Source organism: Caloenas nicobarica, chromosome Z (assembly GCF_036013445.1).
Source record: "Caloenas nicobarica isolate bCalNic1 chromosome Z, bCalNic1.hap1, whole genome shotgun sequence".
In the NCBI taxonomy this organism is placed as follows: Eukaryota; Metazoa; Chordata; class Aves; order Columbiformes; family Columbidae; genus Caloenas; species Caloenas nicobarica.
The window spans coordinates 90,784,844-90,796,681 of record NC_088284.1 but is presented as its reverse complement, the minus strand read 5'-3'; the positions used below and the strand labels follow the sequence as shown (position 1 = coordinate 90,796,681).

At 41.2% G+C, this 11,838-nt stretch overlaps 1 protein-coding gene across 6 annotated transcripts in view; it reads left to right on the top strand.

Moving 5' to 3' along the window:
- The first annotated feature begins 5,997 nt into the window (after positions 1-5,997).
- Positions 5,998-11,838, top strand: part of PTBP2 (polypyrimidine tract binding protein 2) — a 56,108-nt gene continuing 50,267 nt past the window's right edge. For 3 of the 6 annotated variants that reach the window (XM_065656207.1, XM_065656206.1, XM_065656205.1), the window contains exons 1-2: positions 5,998-6,162; positions 7,766-7,796. In XM_065656207.1, coding sequence (XP_065512279.1) covers positions 6,155-6,162; positions 7,766-7,796 — 39 coding nt within the window. In that variant the 5' untranslated portion in view covers positions 5,998-6,154. The remainder of the gene's footprint in view (positions 6,163-7,765; positions 7,797-11,838) is intronic. The other 3 variants (XM_065656204.1, XM_065656208.1, XM_065656209.1) reach the window with 3 other exon arrangements.

The following is an 11,838-nucleotide window of genomic DNA, read 5'->3' as shown; positions in this document are numbered from 1 at the left end:
GACTGTGAGTCTGTCTAGATAGCTTCAGTGCAAAGTCAAACCAGGTGAGTTTAGATCACCTGCAGCAGTGGATTTGCTTGATTTTGCACTGGAACAGAAGCAAATTCCCCCCTGCCAAAGCAGGCATATTGGATGAGGTTAATCATTGCCACTTCAGCTATGCTCCTGAGACATTATGCCAGTCTGAGCACTAATGTGCACAAAGCAACAGCTTGCCAGGGAGTCACTGGGCTGAATGCAGTTATGTTAGCCATACCCTTATGTAAGTGTACCATTAGCCAAAATTCAGGCATCTTCACCTCAGCTCAAAAATAAAAACCATCTTGAAGTCCTCAAATTTATACTTTGTCGCATCCTCCAACGGAGAAACTCTGTTACCTGCAATACTGATTGGCAATAGCTATTGTAATAATGACGGAGTCTTGAAGAATTAAAGCCTGTCTTTTCTGATTGTGGGTCTTTTAGGTAACTGGCACCAAAAATAAACGTGATCCAATGATTTTAAAAGTATTGTGCTTAGAAAATTTTTAATGGGTTGTATGACTGTCTGGCAGGTGGGACAGCTATGCTGTCTACAAGGTAAAGATCTAGGCTGGTAAAAGCACACATCTTGAAGGGAGCAGTCCTCATCGGTGCTGGTCAGCCACGTTACAGACGGGCAGAAAAGAGGTACTCACATTCAATTAAATGACGAACATACTTGGAGAGCCATGATAGTTTTAGTGTCTGAATGTTTCACCTCTGTCTTGCAGAGTGCTAGGCCAGCACCTAGACACCTGTTTGTGACAACAGAAGGATCTACACATTTTTTCAGGTCAAGAAGCAGAGGATTTCCTATCCTCTGTCTTATAAACTAGATACCTTTGCATTCAGAAAAAAGATGATGCGTTTCACTTCTTTTCCATGACAGAATACAGCACTCTCTTCCCAGAGCTGCAGCGCTGGCTGTACCTACCCCACAACAGGATCTTCGCTCCACTACTAAACAGCTGAGGAAAAAAAAGAAAACCCTATAGTACAAAAGATGTTTACAATCACCACTGGCATATCATGTTTGTAATAAAAAGTAAAACTGATCTCCAGCCCTGAAGAAAGTAAATGTGTAATACATGTATTTAATCAACAGTGGTAAAAAAAGGTGAATTTGCTCTGGAAAACAAATTTCCAGGTGGATATAGTACAAGCAAGAGCAAGAGGGGGAAACTGGACAGGCAAATAACAATCTAGTTGTCAAGAATGGACCTTCGGACTCATAAGAATGTTTTACTGAAGTACAGTATGAGCTATGTCATATGTTTTGGTGTTTGAGATGGTAGAGAGCTGTGTTTCTAGCAGGGATGCTAGAAATAAAATGCTGGAGAGCAGCCGGTGGGATTCCGACCAGCAACACAATTTCTGACCTGAACTTGAAAAAGAGACATTTATTCAGGGCACTGTGCCTGTAAGAGCTACTCGATAGCTTCAAAACTTTGCTCAATAAAACAAAGGAAATCAACACAGACTGCTGGGAAGAAATGTTGATTAAGGATATTGTTTACAGGAGCAAAAAAGATGAATAGCTACTAATAAACATTGAGACTTTGCTCAAAGGCATCTGGGGAATTTATGAAGTTGATAAGAACTGGCTTAAGATAGAATAATGTGGTTTAATATAACAAAGACTGGTAAACTGAATGATCAACCTTTCCCATTATATCCAGAAGATCTGTTGTACTAAGCGACACCATTGAACACCACTGTTAATAATATGGGGGAACTAAAGAGACAGGGCTATTTAGTTTGGTGATAAGGACAAACGAAGAGTTGTGCATCTAATAGCAAAAAGTATCATATTCTTTGAAGGAGCTACTAGGTTTAAGTTTTAGCATAGTCTGATCGAAACAACATGATATCATTTCACAAAAAGAACTTGTTGAAATTCTCTGTTCAAAGCTCTTGAGAGAAACTAAGCTGATACAGGATTAACAGGTACATTCTTTGATATATTAATAACTAATTATCAGTTAATAGTAGCAGATTATTATAGTATATTAAATGAAGAGCAAGAAAAAATGCTTTATTTTTTACAGGAGAGGGAGGTCGCTGGTAGTGTACCACAGGGACATGCGCTGTTCAGCATATTCTTAAATGATCTGGAAAAAGAGTGATTATCGAGGTGACCAAGTTTGCTGATGATGCTGAATTATTCATGGTAATAAAACCAAAAGCTGACCGTGAAGAATTGTGGAAAGCTCTCATGATACTGTGTGACTGAATGATAAAATGACAAGTTCAATTCTGTGCTGAAAAATTGAAGTAATATGCAGGGGAGAAAACAAGCCAAACTATACATGCAAAATCCTGGAATCTAAATGAATGACTCTCACACAACAAAGAATGCTTGAGTTGTGGGGGGGTTCTGTGAAAACATCAGCTTACAGCTTAGCAGCATTCAAACACGCAAATGAGATCGGTATTATCGGAAAAAAAAAATATAAAACCAGAAATAAACTAGCAAGCATTTATTATGCACCTATATAAAGCCATTGATTTTGGAACTTGAATAATGAGGGCCATTATGGTCTTCCAGAACAGCAATAGGAAAGTTGTAGAAAAAGGCAAAACAAATTATTGAACATATGAGAAAACTTCTAATAGAGGAGACATTAAATTTACTAGGACTCTTGAAATATAACTGAAGATGATATGATGAAAGTATATGCATTCATGAATGGCGTGGTTAGGTGAACAGGGAAAATTATCCATCTGTTTTTTTTAAGAAAAGAACTGGCGGACATTGAAGGAAAGTATCAGGCAGTGGGCTTGAAACAAACAAAAGAAAATATTTTTCACACAATGATTTCTTAAATTGCATAACTTGTTGACCTAGAATGCTGTGGATGTCAAAAAGTGCTCAGGCAAATTCTTGGACAAGATATTCTCTGAGAGTGAGGATGCTATTTTTTTTTCCAGCAACTCCAGGGACTCAATTTGGGACAATGTACTGCAGAAAATATCTTTGTGTGCTTCCTAATTTCTACAATCTTTCACTAAACATACACCACTAACTACTCATACTGCTGCTGAACTACACAGACTATTATTTATTGGCTGTTCTTGAAATAAAAAGGAAACAACCAACGAAAATGAAACATATAAATTTATTGACTATCAAAGGAAATTATATTGGAAAACAAAATATTAATAAGATTACTAGGATTTTAAAAGTACAGAGCTTTTGTACAGCTAATACTAACATTGACACTTAAATTTTGGTTAGAATAAAATGGATAGAGGATATAAGTCCTCATGTTTCACAATAAAACAACTGAATGTGGAGGGTTTTACTAGAGGTGTTTTACCAAATGGTAGCATATTACTGGACATTTTAGCTGGACATATTGGATGCAGGACTTCTGCAGAAAGCTGACAGGTCCTAAGGACAAGGGGGTGTGTTTGGCAACTATTTTTTTCTGACCTTCTAAAACATGAGGAAGACAAAGACATACTCGAGCAAGAGAGAAAACAGATGACCAAGTCAATGTTCATAATATCACAATACCCAAAATATGGTAGATATTTTACTAGCCTTCCAAAAGCATACTAAAAATCGTCTAATACTGGAATACCACACTGGCAAACAAATGAGCAAGAGGTTGCTATGGCATTTTATTAGTAACACACTGATTGTTGGTATCTTTTTTTCCCTTCTAAAATTAAATGCTCTAGGTAAAATCCTGATTGATTATCACTTCTATTGGTGGTTTCAGGGGAACCAGAGTTTTGCTCTCTAAAGTCACATCCATTATTTCACCAAGATTTGCAAACTCTGTTCCAGTGCCTTTTCTGCTATGAACACTCAACAGGCACTCCTCACTCTCCCTTGTATAGAAGTGCATCAAACTCAGAGGATAAACTGAATGGGTATTAGCTCACTTAATGAGATGGATTCTGGTAGGTGTCATGAAAGAAGAAAACAGGAATATTACAAAAGGGATGAGAAACACGGGTTCAAAGATGGCATTACTGTGCAGGCAAAGGCGGTAAGCAAGACAGGCAGTGAGACGGGTGAGATGGAAAGACAGGTTTTTCTGCTGCGTGCTAAGAAGTAAAAGGATCAGTACTTCTACCAACACAAAACTGGACAAGATGTATTTAGATTTATAAGGGGGAAAAAATATTTTTAAAAAAACCCCAATAAAATGTGGCAAAAAGAGGAGTAAAGGCAATGGCAAATGAAACCAACTATAACCCCAACCTCCAACGGTGCCAAGCCCTACTAAACATGCCAGAATCTACAGGAATTACATATATATGGAGTATATATATACAAACGCAGTTGATTTATAGAGATAGTTATAAGCAATTCTAAATCTCTCAAATCCTTGATATTACTTTCCAGCATAGTACTTACACACGCAACCAGTAAAGAATGCTGCAACCAGTAAAAAATGCTACAACCAGATTTTTTTTAAAAAAAACCCAAATATCATAATGTTGAAAGCAAAAAAGTACAGAATAGTATTTGGCATGATGAACTACATATACAACCTAAACAACTGAAATGTTTATGAGAATAATAAATCATTTAGTCTGGTGGTCAGCGATGGGTGCCGAAGACAGTTGCTGAAAGAGAAGGTAGCAGCAGACATCCAAGCGATAAAGGCACTTAGGAGAAGCAATATTACTTATTTTCTAACCAGTAAATTGATTGTTGCAGGGAACCAGAGTACTTTTCCAGAACAGAACAACAAAAGTCACAGACTAAAATGAGAATTTGCATGTACTCTTAGTTGTCAAGTTAGCTACTGGTCTACTCATGGGGTCAGTTAGAGGAGAGTGAAACAGGGCTAGTAAAGCACAGTGAGAATTTTCTAGTTATGGACATATGCGCAATTTTTTGGCTCTTAAATTCGTTACTAGGCTTCATTGCAAGGGTTTCAGTGACAGACTCCAAGGGGCTTACACTTGTATTTTTGAAACCAGTATTGTCAGACCAAAATATAGAAAATACAGATGTTTTGAATACCTTTTCATATCCTTTTGGGTTTGGGATCTTTTAGGAACACTCGGATCACATTTTCAAATTTTCCTTCATAGGTGTAAAATCTTCAGTTTTACTTTTTGTTTGAAAGCATTCCAGGACTGTGCCATGAACAGCTTTTTCTACAAACTCTGTATCAAGCATTGTAAGATTTATGATGAAATATTGAGAACTGGCAAGAAATAACGGGGGGAAAAGCATATTTCCTAATGGCCATGTAGAGCAAATAGTTTGTACCCAGGTACATTAGTTTACAGAGAACCATGGGTACACCAGCTTCTGTGAAGAAACAGCCTCACTCACTGCAATAGTTACTTTGTACATTCGTCTTTATTATTTTCTGAAGAAGTATTAGCAGTTAGCTAAATAACCAGCAGGTTGCTTGCTTATAAAGGGCAGCGTGGCCGATGGCACCGAGCGCTGAGAACAGGCCTCCCTGTCAGGGTTGGGCGCTCTGAGGGGCCGAGCTGCGCGGGGGGCCCGGGCCCGGCGCGGCCGCTCCGAACGTTGTCCACGGCGAGGAGAGACAGGGTCCTGGCGCCGGGAAGCGCCGGCACCAGCCGCGGGAAGTCTCTCCGCTCAACAAGTGCGGTCGGCGGTCAGTTGAGGCCCCGGGCGGGGCGGCAGAAGCCGCCGACAGGCGGCGGAGCCCCCGGAGGGGGCCCGCACCCACCGCCCCCAGCGGCCTCAGGCGCTCTCCCCGGGCAGGACCGCGAGCGGGGCTGCTCTGAGGAGACCCCTCTCGCCTGCACGCACACACGAGCGCCGCTGGGGCGGGAGGAGCGGGAGCCTTCCCGCTCGCCACACGGCGGGGCCGCGCTGAGGAACCCAGGCCGCCTTCCCGCCGCGCGCCCCTTCCCGCTTCCCGCCCCAGGCGGGGTAGGCTCGCGCCGCCTCACGCGCCTGCCCGGCCCGGGCAGCTGATGGCAAAAGCTTCAGCGGCGGGGAGTGCGCATGCTCGGGGGTGCGGGCGCATGCTCAGTAGCGGCGGGGGACGAGGAACGGAATCCGGCACTCGGCAACGCTCGGCGGTTTCCGTGCAGGCCAGGCCGCCATTTTCTCACAGCCTCCCCGTACGCGTTGCCTGCGCGGCTGTCTGTCCTACTTGCCCGCGCTTTGTCCTGCTCGGCGATGGACGGGTGAGTAAGACCGGGGCGGTTGGGGCGAAGCTGCTGCCGGGGCTGTGCCACTGGTCGGTGGTGGGACCTGTCCCGGTGCCTCGCTCCCCGCCGCGGCTGCCTGTCGGCGGGCGGGCGTCTCCGGGCGTGCGGGGAGCGGCGGTGGGACAGGCGGGGTTCCCGCCGCGGGACAGCTGGAGCCTGAGGCCTAGTACGGGGATGGGGGAGAAGAGGGGGCTCAGGGTCCCCGTACCGCGGGCCCCTCGGTGGGGTCTTCCCTTGAAAGTGCCGAGGGCTCGGGCCGCCCCTCCTCAGCGTGGTGCTGAGACCGCGGGTCTGGCGGTGAAGGGGGAGCGCGATCTGCCCCGTCAGTCTCCTCCAGAGCCTCGTGTTCTCTCCCTCTCCCCCGCCTTTGCCCTCTCTCCCCCGGCCGTGGGGTGAGAAGGGGCGCTCGGTGGGGCCGGGGTTTGTTTTGGAGCTGGCTGGAGGGGAGGAGCAATACCAGCGGGAGCCAGATGTCGAGCTCTTTTGTTTTCAGAAACTGCCTAATAAGCCCTCTGGCTTCCCCTCTCTCCTCCCCAGGTGGAAAGATGTGTGTGCTGGGGACTGGCCGTGAAAGCCAGGGAGGGAAGGTTTGGAAGGAGTCAGCCCGATGCCTGCGGGGCCCGCGGTCCCGGCCGGGCTGGGGGGGCAGCCCCTGTGCACAGGCCCGTCTGCTGGACCTGCACAACCAGCCCGGCGGTTGTAGGCTTCGTCAGTGTAAATACAACGGCTTCCAAATTCCCTGTTGAATTGTTTACTCTGCTTCAGACAGAGGAGCAATCTCTTTGGTATGCTTTAAGCATTTAGCCTTTCAACTGTGAGAGTTTTAAAGGCTTTTTATGGTTAGTTGTGATTATAACGTTGGGAGTTGCAAATCCTGTCTGAGAAGTCTTGTCATTAATGACTATTATATTGTGGAATGCTTTCACATATTTGTGTTTTGTTCTCATTTTTGTTTATGTGGACTTAGGTTTCTTTTGGGATTGTGTTACACACTGTGAGTTATGATGCCACAACCTCTAAGAAACAGATGTACCTTGACATACCTGTTGCAGGGTTCTGTATAGGTGTACCTGATGGCATTTCATTCAATTTCATATAGGTGTACCTGCCAGTGTGTTATTTTTTCCAAGTTAATTTCAAAAAATGCATTAATTTCTTCCTGATGTAAGATCTGTAGAGTAGCCTATGTTGCTGAACTAGCTGTCTACTTAATAGGGGTGTGCGAGAAAAGCTTTGTACTTATTTTTGAATTCTTTTATTTTCACCCTGTGGTCTCATGTAGTCCAGAAACCCAAGTTTCCTAAATAAATTTCCTGGCAGTGTTGCTTTAGAGTAATGTTTACTTGAAACTTTGGACTCTTGGAGAAGCCTATGAGTTGGGGGAGCTCAGTGGCTTTTGTAGGTTTCTTTTATACTTCCCCTCAGCTCTACTGTGTTCTTTGAGCATATTTTTTTGACTGGGGAGGTTATTGGCTCTTTCAAGTTCTCATTATTTTGGCATTGCAATACATTAAAAAGTTGGTTTTATGAGGATAAATGGCTTGACTTGTGTTTTTGTTTTTTTTTTCTTTTTTTACAGCATTGTCGCTGATGTTGCAGTTGGTGTGAAGGTAGGATGTACACTTAGCAAATAAGGGGGCAAATTGTTGATACAAAATGAACTACTTTGACCATCAGTAATTGCAAGTTGTAAGATTTTAACTAGTCATTGTCAGCTGATATTTAGTCAGCAGTCTATGTTTTGTTAACCAAAAATCCCTAGGGGTAAATTGGAGGCGCTACACAAAATACTGTTCTAGATGCTGAACTGTAAACAGTGGTTCTAGACTAATGTAGTGGTGTTGGCTTCTTATTTTAAAGCTTAATTTTGCAGATTTTTTTCGAAACAACATTTTCTCATTGTTGCATGGTGACTGTATGAGACATGTTTTCTTCTTTCCCCTCCATCCTTTTTTCAAAACTGTTACAACTGAAGTTGAAAAAGAAGTGACTGTCTATAATAGGACACAAAAATACGGGATGTAGAATTTGTTATGTAGACAAGGAAGTGGGTGTTTGCTTTGCTTAACTTTTTACATCTCAAGTTCAGTTATGTATTTACCATATTTATTCTAACAAGGAAAGAGCTTCCAAATAGTTGCTAATTTACTATTTATTTCACTTCTATATTCAAATCTGTTGCAGGATTTAGATCAGTACTTCATAGAAGCAGACCGAGAAGTAGTGAGAATGCAAGGATATATGGGACAAGGGACCTTTAGGTTATGTTAATGGATGCATGCAAGCAATTCTGTTTCAGTGGTAGAAATGTAAAAGTTTTCTAGTGCATGCATTCATGCTGTCTTTTCCCCTGAAGCTGATCTATTCTAACTGCTTGGTAAGCCAGGTTTTGTCTAGTAAAGCTCTTCGGCTCAGATTCAGTGTTGGTCTGTCTGGATTTGGACTAGTTCTTGTGTAATACAGTTAGCCTGTAGATACAGGTGCTACTCTGTCAGAGGGACCTGTATTATGTTTCTGAGCAAGCTCGCTTCTAGGAGGAGCTGTAAGAAGTCAGTTATTTAGATTCTGGACCCGTCTGGCTCCACGTGTTCATGCAATATTGTAGACAAGCTTAAAATCGCTCTCTGAATCAAGAGGAAAGCTGTGGGAGCTAACCCCAATCAGAAACGTGAATTGGCATGATTGTTTCTCCCTTGCTTGGGAGGACAAAGTTTTAACTGATTAAAACTTCAGGAGTGTATTTAACAGTTTGGAGGAATATCTAAGGAAGTTGAAGACTTTCAGAAGTAAACTGCCCCATATTAATAGCTTTGGGGCAAAACAATTTATAAATTGCCCTCAATCATGTCTAATGAAGAAGCAATTTCAGGTAGACCATGTATTGCTTGAACCTTGATTTCTGACATTCTCACTTAAGCAGAAGTAAATGGATCCAGTATCCCTTTTATTCTTAACTATGAGCGACTTAGAATCTTATGAGAATTTGAGCATTCATGAAATATGTTGTAAGCATGTAGTGCAGTTTTGGAACCATATTTTCAGATACTAGCCAGACAATGAAATAAAGCGCTTAGATGACATAAACTGCTTCTTTCTGTTGATTGTAGAAGTTATAAGAAGGCAAGACGTGTATTAGAAGCAGTGATTAAAAGAAATGCAAGGAAAGGCACAGAAATGTCAAAAAGATGTGTTATTTGTCTTGTGAAAATGGACTTACTCTGGATTTTAAAAGGAAACAATCCATTTGTGCACAGATTTAATGGGAATAAGTAAGAAGGATTATGATTTCCTGAAGTAAGCTTTTAGATGTGGGAAGGGTAAACTGGATGGTGTTCTGGAGCTTCTGTTGTTATCTCAAGATGCTAATACAGTTTTTAAATTTTAGGAATGTTTTACCTGTAGGTGGTATATAAACAATTGGGAACATTTATCTTACCTTTCCTTGTCTGTTATCTTTTCTTAGGGGTGCTTTTGGAATGTGTAGGGAGCAAGTTTAGAGTCCAAGGAGTTGCATAAGCAGTTTTAATGCTCTTTTGACAGTGCTTTTGTTGTGACTGGGTAGCCATTGAAGTGGGCAGGGATTCACCTTTGTGAAATCAACTCATCCAGGATACTTGCTTGACCTGAGGCTTTTTTGAGATATTGCACCTACTGTCTATATGCTGATCAGTTAGACAGCATATTTGTGATATATTCAATTGTACTTGGAGAAAGAGATTGTGACATACGACTAGGATTGTGACATATTACCCTTCTGTTTGGAAAAAATTGCTTTATTTTATCCACATCAGTCATATCTACACAAATTTGAAAATTATATTAACTATTGTCTGACTGGCTTCTCTCTTAAACAGAAAAGTGAACATGTTAGTTACTCTTTTACAAATAGGTTTAGAAATGTAATAGTAGAAGTTAACTACTGTAGTCTGGGAATTGTCTTTGAATTTAAAAAAAGCTTTTGAGCTTTAGGGACTGAATGTGGGCCAAGCAAATATAAAGTAAAAGGAATACTTGCCTATAATGTTTTATTAACAGTTTTATAGTCTCAGAGTTACCTGCTAATGAGGCTGCTAAATTGGAAGCTGTTAACATTTATTTGTGCTGTATGCTTTGATTGATTTAAAACACTTTTGTTCATCAAACTGTCGAATGTTCAATCTTGATTTCATTTACATGCTGAGTCACTAGAAATTAACACCAAAAGCAGAGGAAAACATAAAACTCAAAATAGAGGTGGAAAAAAATGACGAATAGTATTTGAAAACTTGGTTTACATAGAGTAAATGTGGGGTTTTGTGCAACTCAAAATATGCAGTGGGAGCACGCTTCCCAGCTATAATCTGTCAGAGAAGTAGTGTGCTTTAATTTCTGAAAGTGTTAGAACATGTCAAAACCCAATCATCTTGTAAGTACATATGAAATACTTCATATTTAGTTTGGTCTGTAGTTTCTTGTTTTGCTTTTTAGAATACATGGAGGCAAGGAAATGTCACTCTGCACACAGTTCACTCCTTACGTTACAATTTACAAAATCATACAAACATAATGAGCTTTAGGTCTGTGTTTGGTGTTTCTTTGTGAACTCATGTTGTATATAGGCAGTTTGTGTAAAGCATTTTTGAATAGGACAGACCTAAGGATTCTGGTAAAGGTAGTATATTACAGAGTTCATAGATTTTGGGGTTTTTTCGGTTTCTTGAAGAAGTTCTATACATTTTAAATTTATAGTTTTCTTCGTGCATACTTTAAAAAATTGCCTTATTATATATATTTCTTAAAGGTACATCTCAGTTGCTTTGTTTTTCATACATAAGGTCCTTAGTCACTAAAAATGAAATGGCCTGCTAGTTAGCTTCTGGTCTCAAACATCTCATTGCTCACTGACTACATAGGTTTAAGTATCAGAATCTAGTAACTGTAGTTTGAGTTGCTGTCTTGTGTTTTCTTTACAGTTATGATGCTTTAATCTGGATAGGTAAACCGATTTAGTATTGGAGTGATAGACCACTTTTCAATTGTTGAAGTGAATGTAAAAGGTACGTTATAGTTTTCTCGAGAGTAATTAAAAGAATCTTTGGAGCGGTATAAAATGTGGTGTAAAGTCTATATATCACACAGATGCAGGGAATAACTTAGGTGAACTTTTGGTGCATATTGAAGGTAATAGTTCTCTTTTACTGTATTTCAGTGTGTGCCACTTCAGTCTAATGTATCATCTTTCTTCTGGATGGCATGTGTAGCTGTGCAGTAAATGAGGCCTGAACGATTGAGTGACTCATTTTGTGTATGTGCATTGCACATTTCAGAGTGGCTGAGGTGTACTTGTACTTGAGCAGGAGAAAAGAAGCAGTCATTCCTTCATGGATGCGTTATTTGGTACATAGCACTTGGGAATTTGTGGCATTGTTGACAGTGCTTTGGGTTACACTGGCCGAAAAGTGAACTTTAGCTGCCAGGTGTGGACAGCACCAGTTACACCTGTGAGGGAAAACTCATATTCCTGTAAATATAGTTTTGTAATGTTTAAAGATGTGGGAATGGCCTCTTCCCCCAGAAGTCAGGGCATCAGCCTTTGCAGGATGCTTAAGAAAAGAGGGAATACTTGGTCTGTATTTAGTCGATTATGTTAGGTATGGATAGAAGATGCTAAGA